This window comes from Pipistrellus kuhlii, unplaced genomic scaffold, assembly GCF_014108245.1.
Source record: "Pipistrellus kuhlii isolate mPipKuh1 unplaced genomic scaffold, mPipKuh1.p scaffold_m20_p_59, whole genome shotgun sequence".
Taxonomy (NCBI): Eukaryota; Metazoa; Chordata; class Mammalia; order Chiroptera; family Vespertilionidae; genus Pipistrellus; species Pipistrellus kuhlii.
Window position 1 is genome coordinate 1176841 of NW_023425561.1, and position 18099 is coordinate 1194939.

The window sequence follows — 18099 nt, forward strand, 5'->3', positions numbered from 1 at the left end:
ACGGGGAGAGCTCGTGCGAGCCTGGGGAGTTGTGGGTAGAGATTTCCAGACAAAGAGGACGGGAGCGCGCGCCCCCGGCGGCGCGAAAAGTTGCGCAGGCGCCTTAGGGCCGCGCGCAGGCACGCCCGGGGCGCTGCGGCGGGGTCTCCTTCGCTGCCCTCCGTGGGGCTGGAGCCGTGAGGCCTGGGGCCGCTTCCCGCGGGTTGTCGCTACGTCCGGGTCAGAGCCGCCCACCCTGAAACCCTCCCCTGAGCTTCCCCTTGCCCGCACACACCCTAAACCCGCGTGCAGGGCCCGCCGCCATGGATCCCGAATCTCCTGACCCCTCGGCCGGGCCTAGTGCGCAGGGTGCCGGCGCCAGAGGCGACTCAGGTACTGAGGCCCGGGCTGGGGGCGCTCAGCTGCAGGGCCGTGCATGGAGCCATTTCGGGAGTGAACCCGGGCGGAGGTGCCCTGCCGTAGTCTAGGACAGAGTCTGGTTTTCCTGGCTGGGACCCTCCCCCCCCCCCCATCCTGCGTCCGGTCCGGTGTTGCAGGATCCTGGCTGTTCGGAGCGCCGTTTTAAGCACCTGCATGCATTGATGAGCCCCCGATCCGCAAATGGTGGGCACACGTACTACCCCTTTCCTAGGCGAGGGGCCCCTGCACCTCCCGCCTGGTGGCCAGGGTTCCCGTCGCCCGGAGGCTGGTTGCTGAGACCCCAGCGTTAGGTCACCGTCGGCGGTGGCGGGTTTTGCAGACGCACCCAGCCCCTGGGGTGAGCTCTGCCGTGCGGCCTCGCTGAGCGCCTCCCCCAGGGAGAGGGTTAGGTGAGGCTGCAGAGGAGGAACCCGAGGCCCAGAGAGGGCAGGTAACCTGCTCGTGTTATCCAGCTAAGCAACAGGAGAGCCAAGGTCCACATCCAGGCCGCCCGATTCCGGACCCTGCCCTCTGACATCCATGCTCCACTGCCGCCGTCACACTGCTCTCAGGGTAGCCGGGGACAGAGCAGATACACAGGAAAGAAACGGAGTGACCTTCGGGTGTGTTTCTCAGTCTTCCCTCATTGTTACCGCCCCACCGGCGCCTTAAAAAGATTTTCCTGCTGAAACCTGTTTGGCTCAGTGGATAGAGCGTCAGCCAGCGGACTGAAAGGTCCCAGGTTCGATTCCCGTGAAGGGCATGTACATTGGTTGTGGGCACATCCCTGGTAGGGGGTGTGCAAGAGGCAGCTGGTCGATGTTACTCTCTCATCGTCGTTTCTAGCTCTCTATCCCTCTCCCTTCTTCTCTGTAAAAAATAAATAAAAGATATTAAAACAAACAAACAAAAAACTGGGAAAGAGCCCTAACCGGTTTGGCTCAGTGGATAGAGCGTTGGTCTGCGAACTGAAGGGTCCCAAGTTTGATTCTGGTCAGGGCATGTACATTGATTTCGGGCACATTTCCAGTGGGGAGTGTGCAGGAGGCAGCTGATGCATGTTTCTCTCATCAATGTTTCTAATGCTCTATCCTTCTCCCTTCTCTATGAAAACAAAAGTAAACAAAAACATTTTTTTTTTAATTTTTAGTCACTTTTTTATTTATTTTATTTTTTTAAATATATTTTATTGATTTTTTTACAGAGAGGAAGGGAGAGAGAGAGTTAGAAATATCAATGAGAGAGTCATCGATCAGCTGCCTCCTGCACGCCCCCTACTGGGGATGTGCCTGCAACCAATGCACATGCCCTTGACCGGAATCGAACCCGGGACCTTTCAGTCCGCAGGCCGACACTCTATCCACTGAGCCAAACCGGTTTCGGCAACAAAAACATTTTTAAAAAAACACACAAAACTGGGAAAGATCTGAGGAAGGCCAGATGAGGAGGGCATGGATTGCAAAGCCAAATCACTGGACTATAGATAGTAAGAAAAACTCCCATAGATTTAAAAAAATATATATTTTATTGATTTTTTTCAGACGAAGGGAGAGGGAGAGAGAGCTTAAAACATCGATGAGAGAGAAACCAGTTTCGGCTCTTTCCCAGTTTTATATTCTACTATTCCCTTCGGCCCACATTTCATGAATTATATCCATACACTTTCTTCCTTTTCCAGCTCATGGAGGGACACACGGGGACCACATTCCCCCAAAGAAGTGAAAATTGGTTTTCGGTAGAGGAAGGAGAGGGCAGGAAAATCTTAGATATTGAGAAGGTTTCTGGCCCTCCAAAAGGTCACAGTACGCAGGCTGCTTCCTGCACACCTCTTACCAGGGATGTGCCCACAACCAATGTACATGCCCTTGACCGGAATCGAACCTGGGACCCTTCATTCCGAAGGCTGACGCTCTATCCACTGAGCCAAACCGGTTTCAGCCCATAGGCGTTTCTGAGCAGGGTGGTGATTACAGATTGAGGAATAAGATGGAGACAAGGGCATTAATAGATTGTCTCAGTAGTTTAGGCTGCAGGGAAGTGGGTTCTGTACTAACAGCAGTGGCAGTGGGAAAGGGAAGGAGAGTATTGAAGTCAGGGTCTCCCTCCAACTCCTACAAAATGTCAGGAGTGCAGATAAGCGATGTGAACTGGGTGGGGCCTCTAGAGAGCCTAGGCGGCCCTTCCTTAGCTCCAGCTGATGGCCTTGCTTGAGTGGTCTCTAAAGAAATATGACCAAGAGGTTCAAGAAATCAAAAATTGTATATTTAAGTGTTGACTTCTAACTTCAGTTTTTTTAAAAAGTGTTTCCTTTTAATATATATATATATATATATATATATATATATATTTGTATTGATTTCAGAAAGGAAGGGAGAGAGAAAGATAGAAACATCAATGATGAGAGAATCATTAATTGGCTGCCTCCTGCACGCCCCCTACTGGGGACCAAGCCACAATCTGGGCATCCTTCAGTCCACAGTCTGACACTCTATCCACTGAGCCAAACTGGCTAGTGCTAATTTCAGTCGTCTGTGGTAAACACCTAAGGTCTGTTTTTTTATTTTAATATATTTTTATTGATTTCAGAGAGAAAGAAAGAGGGGGAGAGAGAAATAGAAACATCCATGATGAGAGAGAAAATCATGGATCGGCTGCCTCCTGCAAGTCCCCCATTGGGGATTGAGCCCACAACCTGGGCATGTGCCCTTGACCAGAATAGAACCTGGGACCTTTCAGTTCCCAGGCTGACGCTCTATCCACTGAGCTAACCAGCTAGGGCAGTGGTCGGCAAACAGTGGCTTGCGAGCCCCATGCGGTTTGCCGCTCTGTTGCCTAATGAGTTTGCCGACCACTGCCTTAGGGGAAAACACTTAAAAAACAATTTAATAATGTACTAATGTCTTTAACCTGAAGTCAAAACTTCTGGGTAAGGGTAATAATGCCTTACAGCAGTGGTCAGCAAACTCATCAGTCAACAGAGCAGCAAACTGCAGCTCGAAAGCAGCAGTTTGCCGACCACTGAGCTAAGGCAAACGTCCATTTTTTTAAAGCATATTCTGTGAGCCAATCAAAATATGCCTGTGAGCCAAAGGTGGTTAGACTGAGTTTGTTTCCTCTTGTGTAGTGACAGAATCCACCAGGAGGGGGGAATGAGAAGGGGGCTGTCAGACATGGGATGCTCTTTCTGTAAGCCATAAAGGGGGTGAAGGGGATAAGTGCCAACAAAAACCAGTGATCTTGGCAGTTGGGGATTATGGGTGACTTTCATTTAACACTTATTCTACTAGGATGGGTTAAGCACCTACTAAGCCAGGAGGTACAACAGGAAATAAAGCAGGCGGTACCTTTAATGCACCTTTGGAGTTCATATTCTGGGTGACAGACACAGGGAAACAAACAAGTGAATAACATGCCAAGCCTGGTCTGTGTGGCTCCGTAGTTGAGCACGGACCCAGGAATCAGGTCATGGTTCGATTCCAGGTTAGGACACATGCCTGGGTTTCCCACTCAGTCCCCAGGAGGGGGCGCGCAGGAGACAGCTGATCAGTCTCATCATTGGTGTTTTTATCTCCCTCTCTCTCAAATCAATAAAAGCACATTTAAAAAAAATTACAACAGCCAACATGACAATAGTGTAAGTGAATCAAAACCACATATACACACACACATATATATATATATATATATATATATATATATATATATTTACACACACACACACACACACACACACGTGTGTGTGTGTGTGTGTGTGTGTGTGTGTGTATATATTTTTTTTTTTGTCAGATCAGCAAAAATATATATTTTTGGGTGTACCGCAGGATTTTAGTAATTAGTGCGCCATGAGATGAAAAAGGTTGAAAATCGCTTGGATGATGCAAGCTGCTTTCAGGCCTTTTTTTCGGCGTCCTGTGCCCCCTCCTGGCAGTAGGAAGCATTGCCAGGATTCAGAGAGAAGCCGGGAAATGCAAATGCGCAGTGCTCTGCTGGGATTAACTCAGTGGAATTAAGCTTCATGAGAGCAGGGACTCATTCCTTCCTACCTCCCAGCTCATAGAACAGTGCCTAGAACATAGTAGGTACCCAGTATTTTGTGCGTGAATGTTTTTCATTGCTAGTGGACATGGCAACTTAAATTTTTTTCCTAGTAGCTTGCTACTAGTGTTCAGAAAAGAATTATTTTTGTATCTTGTCTTGTGTCTAGTATTTTATTGAACTCTTTATCCTAATAATTTGTCTATAGATTCAGTTTTATTTTTCTGTATAGGATTTTATTTGCTGCAAGTAGATAAAAACGTGTTTTGTTTTTAAATATATATATATTTTATTGATTTTGTACAGAGAGGAAGGGAGAGAGATAGTTAGAAACATCGACGAGAGAGAGTCATCGATCAGCTGCCTCTTGCACACCCCCTACTGGGGATATGCCCGCAACCAAGGTACATGCCCTTGACCGGAATCGAACCCGGGTCCCTTCAGTCCCTAAGCCGACGCTCTATTCATTGAGCCAAACCGGTTTCGGCGATAAAAACGTTTAAGTCTCAACATTTCCCCCCAGATCAGATGTTAGTTATCAGTAAAAGTGTTTTTGTAAATTTCTGACATTATTTTAAAGAAATTTACTATATGGTAACTCTGTTCTAATGCTGCTTGCTAATTTGAGGGTAAAAAGGGATTCCCCTTCCAAACTTGCGGTAAAATCTGCTTTTCTTAAGTTTCTGAGTTTTAAGTCAGCACCTTAATAGTACAAATTTTTGTTTTGAGTTTACCTACTCTTTTTATGGAAGAATGGTAGTTAGAATCTAGATTTCTGTTATTTCATAATGTCTTCCAAAATGTCTGCATTTCCATATATATTTTGTACCTTCTCTGTTTAGTGTAATGAATAAGAAGAAACTTTCTTAAATAACAATTCCATATTTGAGTGCATTGGACCAAGGGTCTAGAGAAGAATCTGCTGCTATGACCTGTTTGCTACCATCCACTAAGATCTGTTTTCAGTTCAGAATACTTCTAACACCAAATGTCTGGGTTTTCCACACCAAGTAGTTCTCCACTCCTGTGCCAACACCAACTGGATATCCTGCAATTTATTCAGTGCTGAAACTAACACTAGGGTTTGTACAGACCCCAGAGGTTAAGGCCTCGGATGTGGATCTATCTTGCGATAGCAGATAGTACAGAAGCAGAGCTGAGGCAAGCTAATCTCTAAAGGTTATCTGCAGTTTCAACTCCTGGAGCTATTAAGGAATAGCTTACATACTATTCCCGACTTCAGACACCAATCTCAAGTAATCCATTCCCAGTTACTCACACTTCTGAGTTGGCTACAAATCAGGTTCAAATTTGCAGTAACAGCTCATAGAACTCAGGGTAACCCTTTACTTCCTATTACCAGTTTATTATGCTATGTTAGAGGCCTGGTGCACGACATTTGTGCACTGGAGGGCAGCAGGGAGGTCCCCTCAGCCCGGCCTGCGCCCTTTAGCAGTTCGGGAGTCCTTGGAGGATGTCTGACTGATGATGGCTTAGGTCCACTCCCTGTCCCCCTGAGAGCGCACTGGCCACCAGGGGGCAGCTCCTGTGTTGAGCACCTGACCCCTGGTGGTCAGTGTGCATCATAGTGACCTGTCATTCTGTTTGGTCAATTCGCATATTACCCTTTTATTATTTAGGATAATTAAAGCATAGCATGCATATTGTCCCATCGACGGATTCTTCTAGGAGTTCAGCCAGGGGGCGGGGAGGGAGGACTTGGCTAGTGGCAGTGGTGACAGCAGGTGACTGGGGGAAGGAAGTGCCCTGCCAGCAGCTGGCAGCCACTAGGGGCCCTACCAGTGCACTGTGCCTCTAGTTTATAACATAAATAAACAGCCAGAAAAGAGGTTCAGGAAGAGGGCTGGGAGAGTCCCAAGCACAGGAGCTCAGGGTGTGTTATCTTCCTGGCACATGGTTGTGTTCAACTGGAAGATCTCCAAACCCCATGTGCCAGGCTTTAAGGAGGTGCCACTGCGAAGGCACGTCCGTGGCCGCTGGTGATTAGCTTCGTATTCAGCCTCTCCCCACTCTGAGGTCAGAGGGCGGGGCCGAAAGTTGTAACCTACTGATCACTGGTGATTCCTCCTTAACATACAAAATGACACTCTTACTATACCAGACTCCAAGGGTCTGAGAGGCCCTCGTGTCTGGGAGGACTAAGACCAAATGTTAGAACAAAAGATGGCCTATCCCTTCCGTTGTTCAAGAAGTTCAAGGGGTTAGCCGCGCTCGTGCCCGGAAACAAGGATGGTTCGCCTTGTGACTTTCTGCTTTAAATGGCGTGAAAGCAGTAAGAATTCAGGATAAGGGCTAGGCCAGGCTGTGATAATGTTGTGGGGTCGAACCCTGGAGTCAAAAATAAGACCACCGGAGGCTGCTGATTGATTAAAAAAAAGCAGGCAAGGATTTATTGAGAAACTGGCCAGGATGGCTGCGAGAGCACCACATGCAGGTGGCCACACTCAGGACAGCGCCGTTCCAGGTGGAGGCAGTCCTTTTAAAGGTCCAAACCACAGGAATTTTCCTTTGTTCTAAATTCTAAAATCCTGCTGGACGTTGGAATGTGGATCTATCTTGCGATAGCAGATCGTACAGAAGCAGAGCTGAGGCAAGCTACTAATCTGTAAAGGTTATCTGCAGTTTCAACTCCTGGAGCTACTGAGTCCGTGGGAGTCAGTCTCCTGTGGTCCTGGTCCACAGGCACAGGGAAACTGCCTCAGCCTCCAGGTCTCAGTCTGGAAGCTGAGGCAACTGCCCTATTGTTTAAGCAAGTAAGCGAGCGCTGAAGCCAGAATAGCAGGGTTAAAATTCAAACAGCAGTTTTTACCCAAGTCTGGTTGCTACCATACTTCATGTTAGCTGTATCAAATACATTTTCCACCTATACTGTTTTCGGGGGTGGGGGTGGGGGTGGTTATTGTTGGACCATCTCACGGAGAGCTTCTGACCTGAGCTTTCATGCTGGGGAGAAAGGTCTGGGCAGGGCCCCTGGTTGGCGCTTAGCTGCAAGCTCAGGCACCGTGGACGTCTTATCACTGAACACCAGACTGAACTCAACCTCTGCCCACTGGGCTGCCTCCCTGTAGGAGTGAGTTCCAGCCTAACTCCTAACGCCCCGCCCCACCCCCCAGACGAGGTCGGGCGCTCGGAATGGTCGCCGGGGAGAGCGTTCTGGGTCCCAGAGGTCGATCCCCGTGCACAGCCCCCAGGGCTGGGCTCGGGGTGAAGAAGAGGATGGCGGAGGATGAGACTTTCACACCTTCTTGTCTGTTGCTGCTTCAGACCTTGGTTTCTGCTTTCTTCCAAACACACAGCCGTCTTGGCTCCCAGCCCACGGGAGGAGGGGAAAGAACCTCCTTCAGCTCCTCTGAAAATGGCCCCGCTGGCACTGCCCAGGAACCAGGCGGTCCGAGGGTGTCGGCCCTCATGGGGCTGCTGTCCAGCAGTCCCTGCTGTGCTTGCTCACCCGTAGTTCAGGGATCTGCCTGCTGGGAGTGGGGTGGTCCGCAAGGCCTCTGAGCAGAACGGCCCGGGCTTCCAGAGGGAAGGGTCAGGGCGCGAGGTTGGGACTCCGGGAGGACCTGGGCGGTGGGGAAGGGGCTGACCATGGCACCTTCTGGTCTGTTGTAGGGAATTCCTAGATGCCTCTAACTGAGGCCTCGCCCTGGAATGTCTGCTACAGCCCCGAGGTTGCCATCAGTCTCGTGCATGTCCAATGCCCAGCTGCCCGGCTTCCCGGCGCCAGGCTCTGGGGAGGGAGGGGAAGACCAGTGCCAGCGCTCTCCTGTCCAGCAGTCATCACAAAACCTCCTGAGAAGACAGGCCCAGAGCCAGTTCAGTAAAGTTAATAAAGCGGAGTACTGCAGCTGCCTCCCGAGTGCACTGAACGAGTCAGGACGAGTCTGGCAGGAGCGGGCTAGCCCTGCGGGGAGCGAGGTCTCCGGGCCCAGAGGTCTACGCCCAGGCCTGGGCGCAGAGGGCGCAGGGCCTACCCCAGGCGGGGAGGCGAGGCGGGCGGCGGCTGAGTCCTGCGCGGGGCAAATGGGTCCCATGGTGTCGGGTAGTCGCTAGCCTCCGTGTGGGCTCTGAAGAGGGTGAGGGTCCTCGGCGCCGCACCCTGTGCCCTGCGGGAACCGGGCGGGGGCCACAGGCTGCCCACCTGCAGGAGGCTTCGTGCTAGGGCTGGAGGGACCCTTGGGGAGCTGACCACGCGGCGGTCGGAGGCCAGTTCCGGGTACTACTGCCCCGCCGGCCGGCGGCCCGGAGAGCGCACCGGGCGGTTCCCCTTTAAGGGGAGGCGGGCCGGGGCCCCCGCGCCCCTCCCCGAGGTCGCCCCGCCCCGCCCCCCGGACGAGGTCGGGCGCTCGGAGCGGTCGCCGGGGAGAGCGTTCCGGGTCCCGGAGGTCGATCCCCGAGCACAGCCCCCAGCTGACCGCGGCGCGCGTCGTGTCGCCGGCCCCGCAGGCACCATGAGCCAGGACGCCGAGGTGGACATGAAGGAGGTGGAGCTGAACGAGCTGGAGCCCGAGAAGCAGCCGATGAACGCGGCCTCGGGGGCGGCCGTGTCCGCGGCCATGGCGGGCGGCGCCGAGAAGAACGGCCTGGTGAAGATCAAGGTGGCGGACGACGAGGCGGCGGCGGCGGCCAAGTTCACGGGCCTGTCCAAGGAGGAGCTGCTGAAGGTGGCGGGCAGCCCCGGCTGGGTGCGCGCGCGCTGGGCGCTGCTGCTGCTCTTCTGGCTCGGCTGGCTGGGCATGCTGGCGGGCGCCGTGCTCATCATCGTGCGCGCGCCGCGCTGCCGCGACCTGCCGGCGCAGGGCTGGTGGCAGAAGGGGGCGCTCTACCGCGTGCGCGACCCGCAGGCCTTCCAGGGCCCCGGCGCGGGCGGCCTGGACGGTGAGCGGGTGCCCCCCCCCCCCCCCCCCAGCCCTGACCCTCACCCCGGCGCCCCGGGTTTGACTGGTGGGGCGCTCGCACCCCCTTCCCTCTCTCTCTCCCCCATGGACTCGGGCGGTTCATGGGCCGGAGCGCCTCCAGCCTTTCTTCAGAGAGTTTCCCCTTCCCCCTCTCCCGCTTTCACATGGGACGCTGACTCAGCCTCTCGCCTCGCCTCCCCTCCCCCGGAGCCACGAGGTTGCTGAAGCAACGTGCTGGGCCCTTTACATCAGCTGCTCCCCCTCCGCCCTGAGGCCTCGGACCGCCCACTCTGACCTCCTCCCTCCCTCCCTCCCTCTCTCCCTCTCTCCCTCCCTCCCTCGCAGGCCTCAAGGGGCGCCTGGACTACCTGGGCTCCCTCAAGGTGAAGGGCGTTGTGCTGGGCCCCATCCACAAAACCCAGAGAGACGACGTCGATGGGACCGACTTGGAACAGATCGACCCCACGTTTGGCTCCAAGGAAGACTTTGAGAGCCTCCTGCAGGCGGCCAAGAAAAAGAGTGGGTGCCTTTGTTAGGGTCCCCGGAGGACCTTGGAGTTGGCAAGGGCCTGCCTGGGGGCAGAGGAGGGTTTTTGTGTGCCTCGCTCCTGCTGGCTCGGAGCTTGGCTCGCGGGCACCTAGGAGTCCAGGCCTCGGCCTTAGCCGGGTTTGCCCAGTGGCTCAGGGACTCCTCTTGCCTGCGCAGGCCGCTCCCTTCTGGGCTTCTGCGCCGAGGTTTTCAAAATGGGCCTTCACGAAGGTGGTGGTTTTTAAAGTTGAAGAGAGGGGATCCTTTTGGAAAGAAAATCCAGATAAAACCTTGTCTGTTTTTATCAGGGTTCACTTTGGGGTGGGGAGCCCAGGACCCTGTAGATCAGCCTTCTCCGTTAATACTGTTCCCCTTCTGCCCTATGGGGGTTCAAGGGCCCTTCTTGCTGGTGTCTCTGTTTCAATGGACTGAGGTTTGCCAGGGTTCCAGTCTAAGCTTCTGGAGCAAGTAATGCGAAGGGGTTGCTCTGCTGGGGTGTTTGTTGATCGCCTCCTTTCTCAACACCTGCTTCTCCCTCCATCGTCCCAGGCATCCGGGTCGTTCTGGACCTCACCCCCAACTACCGGGGCCAGGACTCCTGGTTCCTCCCCACTCAGACGGGCACGGTGGCCACCAAGATAACGGTGAGTGCGCCGGCGCCTGGCCGGTGGGGGCCAGGTCCTTGGCTTGTGGGGTCCTCGCACGGCAGCCCCTGTGGTACACCCGGCCCCCCTCCCGCAGGGGCCCTGGCTCCCCCCACAGCGCACCCCCCGATGTTGCTTGTTCCTTTTGGGCGCTCCTTTTTCCTGTTTCCTCTGGCAGTGACTGTGCCGGGAAGGGAGCCTCTCAGATGCTAATCTGGGCTTGACTTTTCTCCCTTTGGGGAGAGGAATGCTTCTCAGTGGGAGTCTGTCCGGACCGGCTTCCCAGTCCTTGTTTGATGTTTTCAAGTACAGCCCGGCCTGAAGTTCTAAGCTTGGGGATCTTCCTGTGTCCGAGGCCGTGCCAAGTGTTTTCGAGATGTGTTCAATCCCGGTGTACCCACCCGAGGTCCCTACTATTATCCCCAAACTGCAGGAGGACACCCAGGTTCAGAGGGTTCCATGTGCTGGGATTTGAGGTCCAAGTAACCTTATTCTTTTTTTTTTTTTAATTTTTTTAACTTTATTGATTTTTTTATAGAGAGGAAGAGAGAGAGATAGAGAGTTAGAAACATCAATGAGAGAGTCATCGATCAGCTGCCTCTTGCACACCCCCTACTGGGGATATGCCCGTAACCAAGGTACATGCCCCTGACCAGAATCGAACCCGGGACCCTTCAGTCCCCAAGCCGATGCTCTATCCATTGAGCCAAACCTTCCTGGCAAGTAACCTTATTCTTTAACCACTGCTCTTGTAGCCAGCGGCAGGGGGAGGGGCTGTGACTGTCACCCAGGCTCCTTAGGGGACACTGGCCAGTTTGGAGCGGGCAGCACGGAAATGGAGGCGGGCCCTCACTGGCTGGCAGCCCTGGTTCTGGGGTAGGGTCTGTCCCCCCAGCATTTCTGTAGGACCCTCGGCGTCCTCCAGTCCACCCGGCAGCGCGCTGCGGGGAGGCCCTGTAAACCTCACTGACAGGGAAGGTCTCGGATGGTGACGAGATGAGATGGTAGCTCAGAGGGAAATGGAGACGCGAGGAGGGAGCGCATGGAGCAGGGAGACAAAGGGGAAAGGGCCCTGGGAACGGGGTTTCCTGTTCTGTGCTCACGCGCCAGGGCTTCAGGCCTGGGCCTGTCCCACAGAACCGGCTCTTTGTCCCAAAGCTTCATGGAACTGCCCGGGGGGTGGGGGGGTGGGGATGCTTTGCATTTCAGTCTTTCATCCTTTGGTGGCCCTGCCCAGCTCTGCCCTGGCCTGCAGCCCCGTGACCGCTCCTAGGCCTCAGGCAGGGGGAGGGAGCCACACATCTGTCGGGGGTTTTGTCTGCGTTTGAGTCCTGTCACTGCTGCGCTCTTCCTGAGCCTCGGGCATGCCTCCTGCTTCTTTGAGGCTATTTCCACATCTCTGAAACGGGTATGCCAGGACAAATAGGTGATACTTTAATCAACAAATAAATTTTTAAACATATATGTTTTATTGATTTTTCACAGAGAGGAAGGGAGAGAGAGAGATAGTTAGAAACATCAATGAGAGAGAATCATCGACCAGCTGCCTCCTGCACACCCCCTACTGGGGATGTGCCCACAACCAATGTATTGATACATGCCCTTGACCGGAATTGAACCTGGGACCTTTCAGTCCGCAGGCCAATGCTCTATCCACTGAGCCAAACTGGTTTCGGGACAATAAATACATTTAAAAAATAAATAAATAAAATGGGTATGCCAGCGCTCCACATGTGCTGAGTATTCAGTGAGGTTACGGTTATGAACACGCTTTCTCTCTTGGGCCTCCTGTGTGGTTATCAGAGGTGCAGCCATGGCCTAGAGTAGAGAAATATCACTACGAGAAGCAGTGACAGGCTAGAAGGGGAGGGACCCAGGGCTAATGCCGTTAAGATGGAGGTGGGCCGAAACCGGTTTGGCTCAATGGATAGAGCGGCTTGGGGACTGAAGGGTCCTGGGTTCGATTCCGGTCAAGGGCATGTACCTTGGTTGCGGGCATATCCCTAGTAGGGGGTGTGCAAGAGGCAGCTGATCGATGACTCTCATCGATGTTTCTAACTCTGTATCTCTCTCTCCCTTCCTCTCTGTACAAAATCAATAAAATATATTAAATAAATAAATATAAAAAAAGATGGAGGCGGTAACACCTGCAGGTGGCTGCCCGGGTCACCAGGAAGCGCCTGGCAGGCAGGCTCCGCGGGGGCGGGCGTTAGTGGGCCTCCGCAGCAGAGTGTCACTCTGTCCTCTGTCATCTCCCCCCCCCCCCGCCCGTAGGAGGCTCTGAATTTCTGGCTGCAGGCTGGCGTGGATGGGTTCCAGGTTCGGGACGTGGAGAAGCTGAAGGTGAGTGTCCTTCACTGAGAGATGGAGCCTCGGGGAGCAGGCGGGACTCGCCAGGGCGGGGAGAAGTCACCTCCGCTCTTCGCCTTGTAGAACGCGTCTCTGTTGTTGGCCGACTGGCAGAACGTCACCAAGAGCTTCAGTGAAGACAGGTGGGTGCCAGACCCCTATCCCCAACTCAGCTCCAGCAGGGCCCCCCCAGTGGAGTGCTAGGCCCTGGGAAAGGGGGGTGGTTCCTGGTTCAAATGTCTCCCTCCCTCCCTCCCTCCCTCCCTCCCTCCCTCCCAGCCTTGACCTGCTTTGCTCTCTGCAGGCTCTTGATTGCAGGAACGGGGTCCTCCAACCTGAGCGAGATCGTGAGCCTGCTCGAACCGGCGGCCAAGGACCTGCTGCTGACCAGCTCGTACCTGGCGGCCCCGCCTTTCACCGGGGGGCACGTGAAAACGCTGGTCGCCCAGTACCTGGATGCCACTCGCGGGCATTTGACCAATGACAGCCGCTGGAGCAGCTGGAGTGTGAGTGCCGCCGTGGTGGGGGCGGGCAGGGCGCCTTTCGGAGGAAGGGGTGCCGCGCGGCGGGCGGGGGGCTTCGGGGCTCACCGGTGCGCCGTTCTCCAGCTGTCCCAGGAGGGCCTCCTCACTTCCTTCGTGCCGGCCCCGCTGCTCCGACTCTACCAGCTGCTGCTCTTCACGCTGCCGGGGACCCCTGTGTTCAGCTACGGGGACGAGATCGGCCTGAAGGCAGCGGCCCTGCCCGGACAGGTATGGGCGCTGCCTTCTGGGCGCAGGGCGGGGTGGGGGGGGCTGTGTTTACCCGCCAGGATAGTCATAGATCCGAGGACAGGCCTGCCTCCGGGGGAGCTGCGCTTGGTTCCTAGCCGGTCACCTGGCCCGCAGCCATGTGGCCGCGGCAGGCGGTGTCACATCTCCACGTCCGGCCGCCTCTCTCGTAGGGCGGTTCGGATAGAGTGACGGCTGCTTTAAAATGCAGTGTCGTACGGTCGTGTTCAGTATGTTAGCCATCACTCTCTCACTCATTCAGTCCTTGGACAGTGAGCGGGCGCTCTGCTGGGCCCTCCTGGTTTAGCGGGGGAGCCAGGTGAGTGAGAGAAGGGATGGGGTCAGACCGGAAGGCACACGCTTAGCTCCAGCCGCAGGCGTGGGGTCTGACACCTGTGCTGGGATCTCATTCGTTCCCCACGTTGTGGGGGCGATCCCCGTGCTCCGTGCCCGGAAGGGCTGAGGCCTGGCAGGAGTGGCCACAGGGAACCCTGAGAGGGCCGAGCAGAGGCGGCGAGTGAGGAAGTTGGCTCGAGGCTGTTTGGGGGAGTCCCCTGGCCGAGGGGCGGGGCAGGGACTTGAGGTGGGAGCCGGCCTTGCTGCCCCCAGCAGGAGTGCGGTGTGAGGGCGGGAGGGCCTTCCGGGCCTGGGGGAGGAGAGGGGGAGCGGGCCAGCCTTCCCCACGCCCCGCTTCCCCCCTTCCAGCCTGAGCGGGCCCCGGTCATGCTGTGGGATGAGTCCAGCTCCCTCAACACCTCGGGACCTGTGAGCGCCAACATGACGGTGAAGGTACTGGTTTTGGGGCGCAGGGCCGGGCGGTGGCTTGTGGGAGTCTGAGGCAGCGGCGGTCTTCATCCCTTCCCGCTCTGTCTGCCTCCATGGATGCAGGGCCAGAGCGGAGACAGGGGCTCCCCGCTGAGCCTGTTCCGGCAGCTGAGCGACCTCCGGGGCAAGGAGCGCTCCCTGCTGCACGGCGACTTCCACGAGCTGCCCGCGGCTCCCGGCCTCTTCGCCTACGTGCGCCACTGGGACCAGAACGACCGCTACCTGGTGGTGCTCAACTTCGGGGACACGAGCCAGCCTGCCCGCCTGGCGGCCTCCAGCAGCCTGCCCGCCAGTGCCAGCCTGCCCGCCCGGGCCAGCCTGCTGCTCAGCACCCAGCCCGGCCGGGAGGAGGGTGCCTCTCTGGAGCTGGAGAACCTGAAGTTGGAGCCCCACGAGGGGCTGCTGCTCAAATTCCCCTACGTGGCCTGATCCGTGGCCTTCCCCTCCCTTCCCCTCTTCTGTCCTCCCCCTCCCCGCTTTCCTCCCCAGGCCCTTTGGGTTCTGGTTCCTCTCCTGTTTTTTTTTACTGTCACAGATTACAGATGAACCCCAATAGGGTGTTTTCTGGCTTCAAATAAAAGTTAGCCCTGCCTAATGATGTCTGTCTTCCCTCCACCTTCTGTCTCCGGCCCCCCCCCCCCCCCCCCAGCTCCCCACCGTGATCAGGGTCTGAGAGTTTCATACGTCTGCCAGCCCAGGCAGGAAGGGCCTGCCAGTCGGTGCAGGGAGGTGTCGGCTGGGGCTAGCACCCAGGCCTCCTGCCCGCTGGGCATGCTCTCCTGAGGTCTCGGTCTTGCTGACTCGCCCTCAGCAATGAGTCTGCAGCTGAGTGGGGTCAGCTTTCCTGTTTTTTGCAGACGTAGCCTTTCCAGGGATGGAGTGGTCGTGGGGCGGCCTGTTGTCTAAGAGCTGCTTCCAAAGGGCACACGAGGCCACTCGCTCAGGAGGCCTTGACTGCACACTCAGCATGTGCCAGGACGTGTTCTGGGTCCTGGGGCACAGGAGGGAACAAAGTTCAAAAGTCCCCATCGCCTTGGGGTGTATATCCTGGCGAGGCAGAATAAATGGCCCTGGCTGGTGTTGCTCAGTGGATATAGTGTCAGCCTGCAGACTGGTCCCAGGTTCGATTCTGGTCAAGGGCACATGCCTGGGTTGTGGACTCGATCCCTAGTTGGGGTGGGTGGAGGTGGGGCATGCAGGAGGCAGCCGATCAGTGATTCTCATCATTGATGTTTATCTCTCTGAAATCAATAAAAATATACGTTAAAAAAAAAGTAGGATGAATAAACTAGCTGAAACCAGTTTGGCTCAGTGGATAGAGCGGTGGCCTGCGGACTGAAGGCTCCCGGGTTCGATTTGGGCAAGGGCATGTACCTTGGTTGCGGGCACATCCCCGATAAGGGGTTGTGCAAGAGGCAGCTGATCGATGATTCTCTCTCATCGATGTTTCTAACTCTATCCCTCTCTCTTCCTCTCTGTGAATCAATAAAATATATTAAAAAAAAAAAAAGATGAATAAACTAGAGTATGGTGATAGTTGTCGAAGAAGGAAAAGTAAAGCAGAAGAGGGTGTTTGGGGTGGGAGCTAGGGAGGCCTCGCCGAGGGAGGGCCTGAAACACCTGGGCAGGTATTGGGAGGAGCGGCCTGGCACTGAGGAGGGAGGAGGGAGGAGGGCTGGTTGACCAGGGCGGTCACTCCGCAGCTGCAGCGTTGGGCAAAGGGCACAGTGAGGGCCTTCCCCCCTCAGATATCTGCTGCCAGCCTGTGACCCTCCTTGCGGGAAGGACACACGGAACTCCGGAAGCACCGAGATTTTATAGCGAGAGGGCGCCTGTTCGCACTGACCCGAGGGCGGGGTGCCAGCTCTCGGGGCAGAATCCAGCCATGAAGCTCCTCCCGGGGGGTCCAGACCCCAGGCCTGGCACATAGCACTGGCCGAGCAGGGCGCCCCAGCCTTTGGCCTCCAGGGTGTTCTTGGGGCTCACACACTGCCTGCTCTCACGGCTGACCTTCAGCCCCAGCCCCTCCCAGGAGTCCAGGCTAAAGCCTTCAGTCCTCCCGAGATAGTGTGTCCGACAGCCTCCTCATAAGTCATAGGGCCAGGCGGTCTGAAGTCCCCACGCTCAGGGCACTCGCCTGGAGATCCCGCCCAGAGCAGAGGGCAAAGGCCGACCTCCAGGCTGGATGCGTTTTTTTTTTATTTTTATTAAGTGTCTTTATTGATTTTCGAGAGAGGAAGGGAGAGGGAGAAAGAGAAACGTGGATGAGAGAGAATGTCAATTGATTGCCTCCTGCATGCCCAGCCCCCTATTGGGATCGAATTTGCACCGCAGGCCCTGACCAGAATCGAACCTGCGACCACTTAGTTCATGCATGGGCCAATGCTCAACCTCTGAGACACACCGGCTGGGCTAGTTTTTTTTAAAAAAAATATATTTTTTATTGATTTCAGAGAGAAGGGAGAGGGAGAGAGAGAAACATCCATGATGAGAATCATTGATAGGCTGCCTCCCTCACGCCCCACACTGGGGGCCGAGCCTGCAACCCGGGCCTGTGCCCTGACCAGGAACCGAACCGCGACCTCCTGGGCTGCCCAGCGGAGTTCCTCTCCACGCAGTGGCGGGGGCTGAGCCGTGGTGCGGGCTGGCGGGTTTAGCCGGCTCCCTGGCTGCTCGCTCCGCGGGAGGTTGATTGGGGTGTGGCTGCCGCTGCTCAGCAGACGCACCAGGGTGGTGGCAGGGGGGCCACCCCAAATGGTTGGGCCCCGCATTCACTTTGCTGTTGGAGCCTCCGGGGTCATCATGAGGATTGTCTGTGTGGTCCGGGTAGTTGGGGCCTCCTCACCTTACGGAGAAGAATGCTAGTTCCTGCCGAAACCGGTTTGGCTCAGTGGCCAGAGCGTCGGTCTGCGGACTGAAGGGTCCCGGGTTCGATTCCCGTCAAGGGCATGTACATTGGTTGCGGGCACATCCCCAGTGGGGGGTGTGCAGGAGGCGGCTGGTCGATGTTTCTCTCTCATCGATGTTTCTAGCTCTATCCCTCTCCCTTCCTCTCTGGGAAATCAATAAAATATATATATTTTTAAAAACAACGCTAGTTCCTGAGGGTTGGGCCGGGGCCTCTGAGGATGTCCTGGAAGAGGGAACAAGGTCAAGTCCGGCCCCGTCCTGTTTGCTCAGCGGGCGGCCGCTCTGCATCTGTGCTGAGGCTGCCTGCGGGAGGCGTGACCCGCACGTGCTCCGCGGGGCCAGCGCGATTCCCGGGAAGACACACCCCGGCCACTGGCCAGCTGGCCGCTCCCTCCGGCTGCCAGGTCTTCCCTTCTCCTCCCCCTCCTGGCTTTGGCCTCACCCAGGCCCCTATCCCGAAGGCTCCCCACCTCTTCCCTCCCGGCTCCTTCCCCAGGGCCCCAGCCCCCCGCTTTTCTCCGGGCCTGCTGGCCCCTGGGACCCACAGTTTGTAACGTGGGGTCGCTGCAGGTGGGGCCTCCTCATGACTGCTGCTTAGCAATTCACCGTGGACTTGGCCGTTGTTAATCCTCACCGATCAGTGGATACCCTCCCACGGATTTTTAGAGAGAGTGGACGGGATGGGGAGAGGCACACAGAGAGAAACACGGATGTGAGAGA

The 18099-nt window shown here is 55.9% G+C and overlaps 1 protein-coding gene and 1 long non-coding RNA gene across 4 annotated transcripts; one reads left to right on the forward strand and one right to left on the reverse strand.

Annotated features, from left to right (window-relative positions):
• Positions 1–8767: 8767 nt before the first annotated feature.
• On the forward strand, positions 8768–15067 carry SLC3A2 (solute carrier family 3 member 2). 3 transcript variants are annotated; one of them, XM_045574035.1, is made up of 9 exons: positions 8768–9333; positions 9699–9872; positions 10431–10525; positions 12800–12868; positions 12959–13017; positions 13179–13380; positions 13483–13626; positions 14350–14433; positions 14533–15067. In XM_045574035.1, exons 1-9 carry the CDS (start codon positions 8907–8909, stop codon positions 14896–14898), a joined length of 1620 nt encoding a protein of 539 aa, XP_045429991.1. In that variant the 5' UTR covers positions 8768–8906; the 3' UTR covers positions 14899–15067. The 3 variants fall into 3 exon arrangements, with proteins under 3 accessions (XP_045429991.1, XP_036273164.1, XP_036273163.1); XM_036417271.2 differs by having other exon boundaries at positions 8768–9329; positions 9695–9872; XM_036417270.2 differs by having other exon boundaries at positions 8768–9325; positions 9691–9872.
• Positions 14946–15522, reverse strand: LOC118707253. Its single transcript, XR_004984211.2, has 2 exons — positions 15127–15522; positions 14946–15092 (listed from the first exon to the last, which is right to left on the reverse strand). It is a non-coding gene; the product is annotated as an uncharacterized LOC118707253 (long non-coding RNA).
• Positions 15523–18099: the final 2577 nt, after the last annotated feature.

What these genes read in the sequence shown, in the direction of transcription:
- SLC3A2 (XM_045574035.1), top strand. Translation starts at nt 8,907, where the DNA reads ATGAGCCAGGACGCCGAGGTGGACATGAAGGAGGTGGAGCTGAACGAG. An exon ending in GCAGGCGGCCAAGAAAAAGA is followed by an intron (nt 9,873 to 10,430) that starts GTGGGTGCCTTT and finishes CCATCGTCCCAG; the next exon opens with GCATCCGGGTCGTTCTGGAC. An exon ending in CGGTGGCCACCAAGATAACG is followed by an intron (nt 10,526 to 12,799) that starts GTGAGTGCGCCG and finishes CCCCGCCCGTAG; the next exon opens with GAGGCTCTGAATTTCTGGCT.